Genomic DNA, 17,536 nt, shown 5'->3' on the forward strand with positions numbered 1-17,536 from the left:
CTTCTAATAAGGTGGGTGCTGTTGCTAAGTCTCCTTAGATTTCACACCCCTTTCTGCTGCTGCTGCTGCTATGTACCCTTATAGCAAGCAGAATTTTTTTCAGATGAACACATCTCTGAGTTGTTCATTCCAGACAAAGCTGAATAAAAATAGCCAGCCATTCCTAACCATCTGTGTGCTTTGTCTAGAGTCAGGTATTCTAAGTGACTCCTTTGGGGACAAATGTGAAATATCCCTGACATTCTACAACTGGAAAAAAACACCAAAACATAAGAACTCTCTGTTTTGTTCTTGGCTTCTTCTAAACTTTTCATTGCTTCTCTCTCTGTCCATTGCCTTCCTTACCATCTGGCTAGCCCATCTTTCCTTATATATGACATTCAGGAGGCCATCAGATACCTTCTGGAGAGCTAATTCCTCTGAAGTGGAAGGAGTTTTTCAAGAACTCTTGGGGGAAGAAGGAAGTGGGGGAGGAGGGGGGGAAAGAAATAATACCATCATCAGGAATAAAGTTACTATTTTCTTGCCTTCTACTTTCAATATGTATTCAATGGGGGCAAAGCATGACCACATTTTAAAGCAAACACACACTGAAATGAGTGGTCTCCCCTTCAAAACATATTTGGGAGCCCATACTTGTATTCCAGTGGAGAGGAAGTATGAAGGGAGATAGCATACTGGGATTAGAATCATGAAGATCTGGGTTCAAGAATTTGAATTTTTGGTCTATTTGTTTAAAAAAAATATTCAACTTATTTTACTGTCATATCTCCCATATCACTTGGATGAGAAAGAAGCATTTGATTTGGGGGGAGCATGGAAAGTCTGGTTCAACTATTCTAGTCTATATCATATAATCCCTTCTAAGTCTCATCACCAGTCTTTGATGGTGAAGCCTTCTTTATGACCATTAAGACAGTTAAGTCCATGGACCAATGGGAATTTCTATGGAAATGCAATTTCACCTCGACTTCCAAAACAAACCCACAAGTATATAAGAATTTTATAAGAGGATGATCCAAGTGATTTCCTTCACTCCTTTCCCCTAAGAGACCTGAAAATCTTTTAGTTACTGGACAACTCATTTATAGGAAGAAAATGTAAATCTAACCAGTCCTGAGAGAAGCAGTTGATTTTACTGCTCTGAATTCAACTTGAGTATCAGACTCACAGATTAAACACTACAACCGGACTACTATGTGTTGGGATTTTAGTTTCAGGTCTCTGGATCCTAACTGCATATGCTTATTAAAACAAAGGACATGAGTTTATATATGAGAGTGGCCTCTTCCCAAAATAGATAGTTACCAAAGTCAAGACAAACATTTTTTAGCCAGCACCTCCCACAATCTTGAGATGAATATGCTCAGATCACAGAATGCAATTTGTTGCAGATAAAATACCTGGTAAAGGAAGGATTAGTCTTAATTTTCCATGTGCTGCATTTGGGTAATTAATGGGGGTCCCAGAAATAGTTCTGGGGACACAAAATGTAGGTAACGGGGACAATAGTAGGGGGTTTACACCTAGGGCTAAGTATCCCGAATAGGTATAATACCCAATGAAAGCCCCCGTCTGGTAACTCCCTTGTCCTGGCATCTCTCTATTTTGACATTTGATGAACTAAAACAGTAAGACCTGTCAGGCAAATTGAGGATTTCGTAAGGTTGGCTAGGAGACAGGCACATTTTATTTCTGGTAGAGCATTTCCCTTTAAAAAGTCAGAGTGGTATTGGGTGAGAGCAACACATGGAATAGCCTCATTGTTTCTAAGGGAATAAATTGACTTCTTTGGCCTTCCTAACTAGGACTCAATAAATGATTAATGACTGATCCCGCTGGGAAATACCATGCACAGGCTAGAATCAGAGGTGGTTTGGGGGAAGCAAACCAGGAAAGGAAACTTTTTCCTACCAAAATTGGGAAAGGAGGAAAAGTAAGGAAGAAAAAAGGTCAAAACAGTCAAAATAGCTCCTTTAATCCTCTTATATGCGAATGTTGTCAGAAAAATTCTAGGAAGGTTAAGAATAGGAGTTGCAGGGGTCCCTACAATGTACCAGCATCTCATAGTATACAAACACAGACTTGCTTCATGTTTACTCAAAATCGCACAACTGCAAAGGATTTGGGGGCTCTGCTTTGCCTGGGGGGACTTTGGGGAGGACCTTCACTCCGAATCTCCTTGGGAGGCCAGGGTCTTAGATTAGGAATTTGGAGAAAAGAAATTCTGGTCCCAAGATGTCATTTAAAATACTGTCCTTACAAATCCCAAAGATACAAGTGACTGGTCTAATTGTGGATGTTTCCATATGAAGAACTGCAGTGTTTAGTTCAGCTGGCTGGATCTAGCCTGGTCATTTAATCCTCCTGTGGGCCAGCTACATTTGCTCTGTCCCATGACAACAGACTTCTCTCCTAATCCTGGCCAGTTGTAGGCTTGCTGTTGCAAGCAGATTCCGGTAAGAAAGACACTGGATAAATCAGGGCAAAGACATCCCCATGTTTGAAAAAGCAACTCAACACATGTATCTTGCTGTATGGAGGTCAGAGGTAGCCTTGTCTATATAGGACTCTGCAGGTAGAGAGAAATATTCAGAAAAGCCCGGTTCCCTGGTCCCTAGGAACCCATAATACCTTTGAGAAGTATTCAAGTCTTGAGAAGCCTAAAGCTTAGAGCTAAGGTAAAGTGAAAAAAGATTTGTTCCAAAAGGTTCATTCTTCCATCAGCCTCCAGAAAGCATTTTACTAAGGTGGAAAATTTATTAATGGTAGTATACAAGAAATAAGAAGGAAAAAACAATGGTGCTTCTAGGGGCTGGGACCCAAAGGTTTGGTGCCTTTTAAAAAAATGCAATGAATTACCTGTGCCAAGTTGCCACCATCTGGACAATTTCCACTTACTCAAGGAGCTGGAGTTTGGCTTCAGAAACTCTTTAGGCACAGGCAAACCTCCTTCCCAAAGGAAGGCTTCCAAGCATACTCATGGATGTGGCCATTTGCCCACCAACTCAGACTAACATTTCTTCCCCAAGAGGGGAATGAAGGCAAAATGGCTCTCAATCTGAGATACTTCTCTTCACTCCTCCTCATGCCCAAAGAGGCATTTATGCCTTTCCCCCTACGAGGAAATCATACTTTTCAAAGTAAAAAAAAAAAAAAAAAGAGCATTTCCCTATAGTTCTAAAACCCACAGGTTTTCCTGATAGCTGTTTCTCTTTCCTGTAGAATAAATCCACCATTTAAAAAATAATTCTTATTCCGGTTATATACTAATAACAGTCGTGGTTATACACAGACACTTTTCCCCATCCCCCCCATATTCATATAACTACAAAGACCCCTTTTATGCATGCTGACATCTGTCCCCAGTCATTTAACCTCTCTGGGCCTCAGTTTCCTCATCTGTAAAATGAGGTTAGAGTAGTTGATTTCTGGGGTTCCTTCCAGTTGTGCCTCTATGATCCTAATTTTGAGAAGTCTTGACATAGACACACTCACACCTGTACCCAGATACATACATACATACATACATACATACATACATACATACATACACACTCCACATACATAGATACATACATTCAGGTGTACACTCCCACAGACCAATGCATACCAGGAGACCACACAGTTAAACTCTCACATGCTCAAAAAAATTAGCATGTTTTGAGAGAGGTGGCAGAATATGCGACTTGGTGGGTATGGGGAAAGTAGATTGGATGAACAGTCAGGAAGCTGAGAGAAGGAATAAGTAGGTGAAAAAAGGAATATTAATGGATAGAGGAGAGGCTTGTTGGTTGGCAAGTGATCCACAAGATATTGATTTAACAAAACATTACATTTACATAGATTTTCTATTTACCTCATACTTGCTATGTAGAGACCCCATCTCAGGGCTTCTCTTCTTTATCTCATGGCTGTCCAATAGCATAGTATAGCACTCTGTACATGGTGGTCTCTGGTAAGTGCTCCTTTCCTACTCTCTTTGGCAGACTCCTAATATCATGGCTTCATGCCTACCTGGTTCATTTCCTGGCTTCTCCAGCTACCTCAGTGTCAATTTGCTCAAATCAATTCCAAGATACTATGGTGGATTTATCCTTCTTCCACTTGGGTGTCAATAGACAAGACAGTTACTCTGGGATTCATGACCTTGAAGATTAGAAAGAAAAGGAAGAAGAGGAGAGGGAGAGAGGAAAAGATGGAAAGAGTAAAAAGTTCTGGGTTGATTTACAACAGTATCAATACAAACTTGAGCCCATGGAAAATGGATTCTCTTTCTCTCCACATGACCTATCTTCTTTCATCTTTTCAGAGAGCGAACTGATACAGAAGGAGAGGAATACTCAGTGAAACAGGAGTTACCATCAATGGGGAATAGAAAAGGTCTTGTTTAGCATACATCGGCCAAAAGCACCATTCTTTCTCCCTCCCAAACTTTGTTCCCTTTTCTTCTTCTGGAATGGCTTTTTGCCCAGCTGTGTCTTGAACTTCCAAATTCAGAGGACTCCTCCCACATAGTCCCCAGTGATGTGCAGAACCATAGGGTCCCCTATCCAAATGGTTCTCTTGATTCTGCCACCTAGAATTTTGAGCTGTTTTTAAAATAATAGAAAAACTGAAATCGATAACACCTCAGTAACATACACACACATGAATTTTCTCTCTCCTTTCTCTCTCTCTCTCTCTCTCTCTCTCACACACACACACACACACACACACATACACACACACACTCCAATAATCCAGTTACAGAATTGGCACCCATACAAGCTTGCCTCTTCTCTACTTTTTCCAGGCCTTTTTGCCTGGGCCAAGATATCAGCACAATTTATAGACAACAGTCATACTGCAATATTTCAATTTGAAGAGGAAAAAAAACCATCAGAAAAGTTATACACACATGTATCACAGCATTTCTCAAAGGCCCCTGTCTGCCCAGAAGATGGGGTTGGGGGCAGGGCAGCCTCTGTTTAACCTGGATGTAAGGCAGCTGGAAGATAAGACTGGGTTGTCTGAGCATCCAAAGAAGTGTCCTTGTATTGATGAAAATATCATCTCTCAGGGTTGTTGGTCTCTTCCCCCTTTCCCCTCCCCTTTTTTGTTCATCCAAAAGTTTGGCAAGCAAAGAGAGAACTTCCATCTCAGTTTGTTTTCTCTTCCAATTCTTGTATGTAGCTGGTGGGGCAGTTGGGGAAGAAGATCAGGAGCATTGGGAGAAGAGATGGTTTGGAAAATGGCCTCCAAGAGTTGGTTACATTCTACAGGTGAACTAAGGGTTTTGTTTTCTTCGCATTAATATTGTTGGGTGGTGGGTTCTTCTCTTGTTGGTCCAATTGATGGCATGTATTCCCTACTTCCTGTGCTGCTTCAAACATTTGCCACTGTCCCTTCCCAGCTCACCAACCCATCCTCAGTAAACATGATTCAACTTCAAGTGAGCATATTCATTCACTCAACCTTCAAAAAATCATGAAGCCATAAGTTAAGAATTGATGGAAGAGCCATATGACAACAAAGTTTTCCCCATCTTAGTGAGAAAGGATGAAGCAACACAAAGTTCTGTGAAGACATGGGTGCCTGAGCCAACTCAATGCTCTCTTGGCACTGGCACCATCTTGCTTTAGTTTCTGTTTTATATATGTATATTATATATATATATATATATATTTATATATATATATGGGGGGTTGTTTGTTCTTTTTTTTTAGCACACTGTCCCATTTTCAGGTCTGGTTTTGGGGCAGTTGGTCCTGGGGACAGGTTGGACAGAAGGGGCCAAGGTGCAGAAGAAGCCCGAGATAAGCGTGAGGCCCAGGCCCCCCCACGCACAGAACATGGACCATCCATAGCCATGGCTAATATCATCAGGTAGTCCATACAGGTAGCGTGGGTAGCGTGATAGCTCGAAGTTGATCCCGGCCACACAGGTGCACAGTGAAATGATGCAGAAGGTTCCTAAAGCACAAGGTGGGGTGGGATTAGGGATAAGGAAAGGAGAAGGGAAGGAATAGGAAAGAGAAAGGGAGGGGGAAAGAAAGAAAGAGGTGAATGTTACCAACTGTTTTTGTTTGTTTTGTTTTTTTGTAACTTTCTCAGGTATGAAAAGATACCACTGAAATGTGCGTCACACAGGAGCAGTGACTGGAATTTTTCCTCAGGAGGAACTTGTGGAATACCATTCCTACTCCCATACACTCTTTCCTCAGGCAGAGAAAGATTCAGAAACTACAGCTTGGAGAAAACACAAAAGAAGTAACACTTCATCAGCCTGTGAGGTAAGATGGAATGAAGCCAAACAACATCCTTTTCCTCTTTTGGAGGGTTTGAAGTTTCCATATTTCACTGCCTTTAGAGAAGATAAAACGACTCAGTAAGTTCCTCTACTTTGTGTTCCCTATTTGGGAAACCATTCCTATACTTTTTCCTGTTCCTGTATGAATCAAGTTCCACGTTATATTGTATTTATCTTTAGACCCATCTCCAAAAGCTGTTGCTAATTCAAGAGTTCTCCTCTATATGGTGATAAGGCATCAAATGATGTCATTATAAATGTGTTTTTGTGAGATTCTGTTAATCTATTAACACACGGGGATATTTCATAGAGGCTGAGACCATCTACCAGAATTAGGCCATTAGGATCAGAGAGGTTTCTGGCAGTTTTCACAAGTTAACATGAATTACTTCCAACAGAGACAGTGGCTGGGAAGACACCTCAGGCTATCTGACCCAAGTGATTATAGCCATATACCTACCTGCATATTCACATTCTTTCTCTCTCTCTTGTATAGTGAAATACTACAGCCTAGGATTACATGGTAGTTGTGATTTTTACCAACCAAGAATGGACTTGTTTACCTCCTAAGGGACATTCATATCTTGGCCTTGAAGAGCTCAAGACACTGACATTTCTGATTCCAGGAACAACAGCAGCTTAAGGAACAATAATATCAGGCCCTTGATACCAAAGGTGAATAGGTAGGAGGATGAAAGACAGTTAAGATGTGTGTATATGCGTGCCACACTCACATGTGTGGTGACGGAGTAGTAAGGGAAAGAGATGTATTATATTTTCCATTTGTAATGAAACTTGTAATTTCCCTACAGTTCAACTTTTCTAGGTTCCAATACCATTTATTCCATATATCAAGTATGTTGAGCTTGTTCAAAATCACATAGCTGTATTAGTGGTAAACAATATACTATTATTATATTAAGAGTATTATTAGGGCAGCTAGGTGGCGCAGTGGATAGAGCACTGGCCCTGGAGTCAGGAGTACCTGAATTCAAATCTGGCCTCAGACACTTAACACTTACTAGCTGTGTGACCCTGGGCAAGTCACTTAACCCCAATTGCCTCACTAAAAAAAAAAAAGAAAAAGTATTATTATATTAGCAGTAAACAAATACTGAGAGTAGAGATTCCCAAAAGAAGACTAAGAAAGGGACAAATTTTAGTACTACTTAGTACTACATGTGATAGAAGATGGTTGCTGATTTTCAGAGCAAATATATTTTCATATTTTTTATTGAAAAGTTATCTGGTTTGTATCCCCTAATACCCATTCTTTATTTTGTGTGAGTGAACAATATACAAATTTAAGAAGCATCTCTTATTTCTTTGAGTAATAGCTCTACCCATATATATATATATATACACATATACATACATACACACACACACATATATAGACATAAATTTCTATATGTGTCCTATATATGTATGTGCATGTTTATAGGTATACGAATATACATATGTATTATGCACATATATGCATATGCACATACATATGTATATGTATATTATACACACATATACATGCCATGGACCATCCATAGTCATGTCTAATATCATCAAGAAATGTGGGTAGTATGATAGCTCAAAGTATATAACTATGTATATGCACACATATATACCTATATACACATATAAGTATGAACACACATATGTGTGTATACATACACACACGCACATACATATAGCCCATTCCCATTGTCAATCCATCAATATATATTCCTTAAACTACAGAGAAACTTATATCTTAAAGCACAGCAGAGCTGCACCCATAACTGACAAGGAGGAGAAAGAGGGCAGGTGAAATTGTATCTAGGATACTATGCATATTTTCAAGGATTCCATGTTATTCCCTGAGACAAATACTCTTTTGGGGACACTATATTGCTGTAAATGATGAAGCAGTGTCACAATCTCCAATGCTCTAGAAATGGCCTAAGAAAAATCATCCAGAAAATGTTGGATTGGGAAAGGAAATGGATCAATTGTGGAAAAACAACAAGGAAAAACCAGTGACTAGCTGAAGCACTGGACTGGCATCCATGGAATGTTAAAAGACTTAGAAAAAGTCTCCATCACATCCTTTGACAGAAAGCCTATGGGAGGACATGGGTAACAATTTTATGGGATGAGGAGACATGGATGGGTTGTAAGCTGTACTGCCAGGGGGATTGCCTATCTTGGTGAGATAAGAGATCCATTAATGCAATGAAGAAATATAGCTATATCCCCACCTAATGTTTCCAGTAGGCTCCACAAAAAAAGGAAAGCAATGCAACATTACAGTGGGCAGTTAGTAGTTCCCTGGGGAATATGGCATTCATGTTATAAGAACTACAGATTGGGATTTGGTTATGCTAGACTAATAATGTGAAATTGTGCAATGGCATTGGTTGAAACAATGTTATAATAGTGTATGTTGGGCCCATTGCTTAGTGTTCATGAATCATTTAATTAGCATTTGTTTTATCTCCCCGATGAAAATAAATTCTTGAGTTTGAGGATCACTTCATCTACTTCCATAGAACCTAGCATAATTTTGGGCACAGCAAGTACACCTACCACAGAGCCTGGTTTAATCCATTCTTTTGCTTTCTTTTCCCTCATTGCATAATGCTGACGTTCTTAACATCAGTCCCTTTCCTTGGGTGCCTATCAAACATCTCAGAAGTCTGCAAGGCAACATCTGAGCTAAGGATACCCTTTTCAGAGTCATGGAAGGACATAGGTACAGTCATCTCCCTACCAAAACACATATATCACATACTGCCTCGACGAAAAATACCACCTTCTGAGTTCCAAAGTGCTCAAATGCCTATTCTCTAGCTAAAAATTTTATAGGCTGCCTCAGTGACTATGAAATTTCTTTCTGGAAAATGCAGGTTTCATATATATATATATATATATATATATATATATATATATATATATATATATATACACATAAATATATGAAATTTCAATCTATTTCTCTCTCTTTTCCTCCTTCTCAATTCCTATTCTCTTTCCTCCCCTTCCTTTCTCAAACATTAATTGAATGCTTATGACATTCAAAGAACTGTGTTAGACTCTCTGGAAGATATAAATATAAATATATGATGGCCCCTGACCTCTTGATACTAACAAGTAAATTAGATAATGTATGTACAGTACTTTGAAAACCTTAAAGTACTATGTGACTATCAGCTATTATTATTATTATTATTATCATCATTACTATAATTCTAGTAAAGCTTGACCTCCCCCAAATGCAAGTGCCTCCTTTTGCTTAAGTTTTCTTGTATTTTTAAAAAAATATGCTTATCATTGCATGTTGTCTCCTTAAGAAAACATAAGCTTCTTTAGAATAGGATTTATTTCCCATTTGTTTTGAAATCCCATGGTCTATCTTAGTGCTTGGCACATAGTATCCACTTAAAAGAGGCTTGTTGATTGATCGAAGCAGAATAGTGTACTTCAAAGACTCTTTGATTTGGGAGAAAAGGACCAGGGTTGAATCATGGCTCACTCATTTATCATGTGACCTTGGAAAAGTTATGACCTTTCTCACCCTTACTTTCCTCATATATGCAAAATGAAGAGGTTCAAGAGATAATTTTTAAAGCCCTTTGAGATAATTAACATAAAGCACAGTATAAACACCAGCTACTCATTTATCTGCCTTGTTTCTTCCCATGTTTTCATCTAAAACTAAGTATATTCAAAACAGGACCCATTTTCTCCCTTCTCAAGAGTAGCATCACCTTCCTGTTACTCAACTTTGGTTTTGTCCTTGATTCCACACTTTTACTCACTGCATATATTCAACCAGTTAGATATTGTCACTTTGACCTCCTCGTGGACTATTGCAATGGCTTTCTAACTAATTTCTCTATTTCATGTCTCTCTCCATATCAATCTATCCTCTAAACAGCTGTCAAAAGTGATTTGTCTGTGGCTCCATTCTGGCCAGGACACCTGTCCCTCTTCTCCCACTCAATAAACTCCAGTGGTCTCATTATCTGTAGGATCAAATATAAACTCTTTTGGCATTTAAAACTCCCACAACCTGGCCCCTTCCTGCCTTTTGAATCTTCTTATACATTATGCCCCTTTACAAACTCTTCAAACCAATTATATTGACCAACCTGCTGGTCCTCCCACATGACACTTCATCTCTTGTCTCTGTGCCTTTATGCTGAGTGTCCCCAATGTCTGGAATACTCTCTTTCTTCACTTCCACCTCTTGGAATCCTTGACTTCCTTCAAGACTCAGTTCAAATGCTCTCTTCAGCACGAGACCTTTCCTGGTTTCTCTCCTCCCCGAAATGGCTAGTGCTGTCCCCTCTAAGGCTACCTTCCATATCCTCGAAATCTATCTCATATGCACCTATTTCTATACATATTGTTTCTCCCATGAGAGTGTAAACTCCTTGGGACAGGGACTATCTTTGTTTTCTCTTGGTATCCCCCATTTAGTACAGTAACTGACATGTTGTAGACTCAATAATGCTCGCTGATTGATTTCTTCCCAACATGCTCATGTTGAAAGCAGTGTCATCTCACCATTGTAGACATTTCTTGTCTTTACTTATAGAACCAAAAGACAGAGCTCATTTAGGGATGATGTCTTGCTTTAAAGAACAATTATGGTATTGGTGGGAAAGGAAGATAGATTAATTTCTAATTTTCCTGGAGTCATCCCAGATGAGATATGTATAATGTTTATTCATGGACAAAGTTTAACAATTTGTGTGAGCCTATTTGGTCAACAAAAGGGAACTGATGAAAGATGCTTCCTTTCATGTTTTCTTGGAAAAGAGGGGCCTGAGATGAGATAAAGCATAAAAGTGGGGAAAGAACTGCCAAATGAGTTAGGGCAGAAAATGGGGAGGGAAAAGCAGATAAGAGATGCTGGATCTTGTGAATCACATGTTCTTATTTTCCTCTTGTTCAAGAATGTTTGGATCCATTTATGGATACGGATATATGGTAGATAAGGACTCAATAATATTTGTGTTATATCCATACCATCTTTCTTGTGTTGAATATTATGTTAGGGTGAATCCAAGTCCAGATAGATGACAGAAACTGAAGCCTGAGGCATGTTGAGAATAAGGTTTTTGTTCCCAGAAACTACAAATATTCTAACAACATTGAGCAAAGGACCATATAAAAGGGAAAGCAAAGAAAATGTGCGGTAAACTATTTTCCCATCTTTGGAATGAGAGTTAGCTATAGTGAATAATAAGATATAGAGTTAGGAGACAGATTTTAATAATGTTTCAGATGTTTTCTATCTTTGTGTGCATGAGCAAGTCACTTAAATTCTTGAATAACACCACATAAGTTTGGACAGGCATGACTAAATTTTGTGAACTTGGATGTCATCAGAAAAACAGGAGGTGGTCAAATCAGTAATACTCAGGTTCTGGAGACATGGGTCTGAAGCCACGACACTAACCAAGTTCAATGGGGCCCTTGTGATGATTCATTTTTTGGGCTTTCCATTTCAGAAAAGAGAATCAAATAGCTAATGTCCCACTGGGAAACTTTTAGATCCAATTCATTGGGTCAATCAAGCCTGGGAAGGTTAGTAAGGGAGTTAGAAGTAGCCACCACAGGCAACTGACAGTTGAACTGATAGAAATATGAACTGCTGGTGTTTATGGTGTTTATTATGAGTGAACAAATGAATGAATGTTAATATTTTTAAGTGTTTACCGTGCACCAGGAATTGTCCTAAGCACTGTGGATACAAACAAAAAATGAGACATGCCTCAAAGTCTTCTTCCTAGCTGTTTACTTTTAGCCACTTTAATTGATCCCCTAGTTTATAAACTTCACATGTATATACAATTGAGTTAATCAAGAATTAAATAACTGTTAAATATCTCTTTGATTTTCATACATAGCACCACCTATTTCTCTCCCAAATCCACTTTGATTCCTGATGAATGCACTAACAAGAAGAAATGCCTAGCTGTTATCTTTCCTCTTGCTGACTTGTTCTAATTCTCCCCTTTCTACCACCTCTTCATAGCAGTATCATCAATTAGATTCATTTAATTGATATTAAAAACCTACTATGTGGAAGGTAATAATCATAATAGCTAATGGCAGTTATGTTTTTAACAGCTTTAAGGTTTGCAAAAGCATGTTTGTTATATGTTATCTCACTTTATTCTCACCAACCCCATAAGGTAGGTGCTATTATTACACCCATTTTATAGGTCAGGAAAATAAGGCTGAGAAGTCGAGTCAAACAGCCAATGAGTGTCTGAGGCAGGATACAAATACAGGTCTTCTTGATTCCAAGGCTAACACTCTATCCACTTAACTCTATCCACCTAACTGACAGAAAGGTATTAGCTAGGAAGAGTGACTGTGGTCTGGGCTTCCAGCTTTCCCACACCTTTCAGTGTCCTCAGAGCAACTGAGGTCAGGGTGAGAGGAAGAAATGGGAACTGTTTTCAGCCAGGATTGTTGGACCCTCTTTCTAACTCCTAAACAAGTAACTTTTCAGAGTCTTCTGTCTTATAATAATACAATGTCTTACACTTTAAAGCTTAAAGAATGTGTTGTATGTATATATTATCTCATTTGATCTTCCAGAAACCCTGTGAGGTAGGTGCTTCTTTGATATTTTAATGCACCTTTGATCTCATTAACTCTATATTTGATGGTGTAAATCTCATCCTGTTTGGATCTTGGTCATCTCCTAGACCTATCCAAAATGTTGGGAGCTTTCTTCTGGATTTCTGGTCATTACATGGATACCAATGGAAGTAGAATATATGGGGTGGCCATTAGCACTCTTTTTTTTTTTTTTTTTGGTGAGGCAATTGGGGTTAAGTGACTTGCCCAGAGTTACACCGCTATTAAGTGTCAAGTGTCTGAGGCTGGATTTGAACTCAGATCCCTCTGAATCCAGAGCTGGTGCTTTATCTACTGTGCCACCTAGCTGTCCCAACCCATCTTTTTTGTTATTGTTTTGTTTTTCTTCTAGTCATCCATCTCTCTGATGGTGCCTTTTATGTTATTTCTATATAATTATTTGCTGGCATTATACTGCAACTTATTAGTGTCTACTGTGTGCCTCTCCATTGTCCTTAGGGTGACCCACAACTTCATGCCTTTAGAGACAGTGGCATTCCATGACTTGCAGCCACTGGACTATCTCTGAAAGAATAATATTCATGCTAAAAAGCTGAGCTTTTGTTTCAGAAAGAAGTTTGAAGTCATCAAAAGTACTGCAAAAAAAAAAATTAAAAGTACTGCACAATTTCCCAAATACAATTCATTCCACTCTTCTCCTATTAGGTTCTGTGCCTAGATCACCATCCATTTGTGGTGTCCATACAATATCTACATGGTGATGAGCTACATGTCCATTCACATGTATGTTATAGGTTGGTATTTGCCATTCTTACCCCACTTTGTGTTTCCTCGATAGGTGGTCAGACTAATAGACTAAATAGGTGGTCTTTTGAATGATTGTAAAAGATAGGTGGGCAAATACAACAGATTTCCAGATGAGAAAACTGAGACTGAGAGTTTAAGTAACTTGGTTAAAGTCACATAGCTCGTAAGTGTCAAAGGCAGTCTTTTAATTCAAACCTTAATGATTCTAAGTCAAAAAAATTTTTTTTTTTACCATACCCAGAGGTGGGCTGATAAACGCTGAACAATTGGAGCTCAGAAAATGGATGGCATTAACATTTTCTCCAACACTTACAAATATTCTAGACAATCAACAAGCACATAGACCAAGTCCTGACTTCTAGCATACTAAGGTATAAATGCTCCCACTGAAAATTTAACAATCGGCTCTCAAATCAGTACAAGCACACCCCTGAATGCCATAATACCTTTATAATCATTACTACTGTATGTTTCTTAACCTACCATAGAGTTCATGACACTGTGTTCTAGCATTTGTTTTTTTCTTTGCACATGGCTTCAGGTTTCACTATAATCTGCTCTCATATTCATTCATTCATTTAAATTTTTTCTATTGTTTCTCTTATTTTCTACCGAATTTCCGTGTTTTTGTTTTTAATTAGAATATATATGTATATGTGTTTGTATGTATGTATGTGTGTATATCTATCTATGTGACTGTCTGTCTATAAAATGAAACATCCTCCACAAATGAACTCTCTTTAAAAGTCTATGATGGGTGGGCAGCTAGGTGGTGCAGTGGATAAAGCACTGGCCCTGGATTCAGGAGGACCTGAGTTCAAATCCAGCCTCAGACACTTGACACTTACTAGCTGTGTGACCCTGGGCAAGTCACTTAACCTCAATTGCCTCACCAAAAAAAAAAAAAAAAAAAAAGGAAGTGAATTGCCTTTCTCAGTTTTCTCTTTTTCTTCCTAGCTTTGGAGTGTATGAGTATCCTTTGAACCTCTTGCGGGAGGGGCAGGGTTGATGGTGGTCACTTTTCTCCTCTCCCAGCTGCATATCAACCATTCTCTGTGGCAGCTGGAGCAGGGAGACTCAATTGGCTAAATCTGAGCTTGGGCTTCTTGCAGTCTCTTTTGTTTTGTGTTTCTTTTCCCCGATCAGAGGTGATCAAACAATGGTCCTGAGATGGATGTGTCAGTTTTGGAGGCAACTTCATGAGTTCAAGAGGTAGGAGAACCTAGTTCTGTCTACAGGAGTGGGCTAGAAGCAGGACTTTCTACATAAGAAAAGGCAACCACCAAAAAGATGAGCCTAGGCCCTGGCCTGACTTTTCAGGAACATCAACTTCAAAGGAATTGTTTGGCTAGTACAGTTAGTCTCCTTGTCTCCACCCCATAATCTCACCACTGCCACATAGTTTTCCTAATCCAAAGTCTGATGACCAATCCAATGCTTAAAAGAACTTCAATATTTCTCCATTACCGGTGGAATGGAAGTCAATAAACACTTTAGCTTGACAACTCAAGGCCTTCCTTCTAAAACTTGGACTTCAACCTACTTTTGCAGCCTTATCTTACATTCTATCCCTTCAGGTATTTCTACAAGCTGTTTAGTACAATAAATAGAGCTTTGAGCTCAGAGTAAGGAAGACCTGAATTAAAATCTAGCCTCAGATATCTGTGTGACCTTGGGCAAGTCATTTAACTTCTGTTTACTTTAGTTTCCTCAGCTGTAAAATAGAGATAACAATAACATATCTCTTCGAGGGTTAAAGTGTTTAGTTCAGTGCCTGGAACATAAGAGATGCTTAATTAATGCTTATTTTCCCCCTTCTTCCTTCCCTTTCCTTCCCCTTGTACTTTTCCTTCCTTTCCCTTTTCCATTTTGTTCCTCCTTCCTTTCCCTTTCCTTCCTTCCCTTTCTTTCCTTATCTTCCTACTCAATTAGATTTCTCAGATTAGTAGCAGTATACTCCTCCTCCTCCTTCTACTACTACTACTTCTGCTACTACTACTACTACTACTTCTGCTACTACTACTACTACTACTACTACTACTACTACTACTACTACTACTACTACTACTACTACTACTACTACTACTACTACTACTACTACTACAACATTATAGTTTGCTACACACCTTGAGTTTTCCTACCATTGCTATGCTGCTGCCCATTACTATTGCCACTGGGGTCCACCACTGCTAGACCAAATACTGCCTCCTTCTGCCAGGGCTTGGCAATGCCCCTCTGCCCAGAGGCCTGATCACTGCCAACACTGCTGAGATTCTAGCATTGCTGCTGGTGCTACCATTACTGAGGCCTGACTCTGTCCTCCATGCTGTGACCTGAGTATAGTTACACTGCTGCTGCACTTCCTTCATCTTCAGTAGGGAATGACCTCTATCTTCCTGGAATTCTCTTTTTGCACTTGATTCTCTTTGTATTTCTTTTACCAAGTTACATTATGTTTTGTTTTATAGGATTTTATATGCACGTTGTTCTTTCTGCATACTTACATTCAATATAGGTATTGAAGTGTAAGTCATCTTCCCTATTAAAATGGAGGTTCCTTGGGGCCAGGAATCAATGTCTCAATAATTATTGTATCTATAAAGTCTGGAGGCACAGGAGGAAGACAGACAACTCCCAGGTAGTCAGGAAATATGCTGATGACTGTCTATGATTAATTACTTTCAACGTTTTTTTAAAGTACCAGATATTCTGCTGATCATATGACTTAATGGAGAGAATGATTGCCAAAGAGTAAGAAGGATCTGGGTTCAAATTCCTACCTCTGTACTTTATTGACTGTGTGATCCTGAGCAAGACAATTAACCCCTTATTCCCCCCCCCCCCCATTCACCAGCAATTTCTTTTTTCTTTTTTTTCAGGGCAATGAGGGTTGTGACTTGCCCAGGGTCACACAGCTAGTAAGTGTCAAGTGTCTGAGGTCGGATTTGAACTCAGATTCTCTTAAATCCAGGGCCAGTGCTTTATCCACTGTGCCACCTAGCTGCAGCCCCCCCCCCCCCAGCAATTTCTAAGGCTAGAAATTACAGTACAGGTGCCTATCTGAATTAGGGAAGGGGAATTTCCTTATTGGCCACTCCTTATATCAATGAAATCACAGGTCCAGACCACTCCCCCCTGCCTTGCTCCCCCAAATTCTCATGTTGATCCCTATATAGGCAGCTTGCTCATGCCCTGGGAAGAGTTCTGGACCCGAAGTCAGCAAGACCAGAGCTTGAATTCTGCTTCAGACAATAACTAGTGGTGTGACTCTAGGCAAGTCATTAGACCTTTCTCAATCTCAGTTTCTTCATCTGTAAAATGAAGATATTAGCATCTAACTCACAGGGTTATTATGAGAATAAATGAAATAATTTAAGTAAAGTCCTTTGTAAATGATAAAGCACCTCATAAATGTTAGTTGTTGTTGTTGTTGTTGTTAATTGAGAAACATGGATCACCACAATCTCAGAAGACTCACTATTGCAGGTGATCCAAAGGACAATGGAAAGTCCTCTATGGGGGCTGTTGGCCATAATGTATTAGGAACATGACTTGCATTCTAAGAGTGGGATAAAATACATCACCAAGAACAGTTATGATTGGAAAAAGAGGTGAAGTGACCATGTCACAAGAGTGAGGGGTCACAAGTGGATGGATAGTTTGAGCAATGCATTGGTATCCACAAAACAGTAAAAGAACCAGAGGAAGGCCTGTGTTGGATAAATTCTCCATGGAGGACTTCCATGAAGGCATGGACAAGAATCTGGCAGGATGAGGAGTAGAGAGGTTGGAATCTGCAATGGTGATGTCTTCTCATTGAAACAAATGAGATCACAGACA

At 39.3% G+C, this 17,536-nt stretch overlaps 1 protein-coding gene across 1 annotated transcript in view; it reads right to left on the reverse strand.

Moving 5' to 3' along the window:
- Positions 1 to 417: 417 nt before the first annotated feature.
- TMEM178B (transmembrane protein 178B) overlaps positions 418 to 17,536 on the reverse strand; it is a 447,373-nt gene continuing 430,254 nt past the window's right edge. Inside the window, exon 4 of the mRNA XM_043965935.1 lies at positions 418 to 5,955. Coding sequence (XP_043821870.1) covers positions 5,705 to 5,955 — 251 coding nt within the window. The 3' untranslated portion in view covers positions 418 to 5,704. The remainder of the gene's footprint in view (positions 5,956 to 17,536) is intronic.

This window comes from Dromiciops gliroides, chromosome 5, assembly GCF_019393635.1.
Source record: "Dromiciops gliroides isolate mDroGli1 chromosome 5, mDroGli1.pri, whole genome shotgun sequence".
NCBI lineage: Eukaryota > Metazoa > Chordata > Mammalia > Microbiotheria > Microbiotheriidae > Dromiciops > Dromiciops gliroides.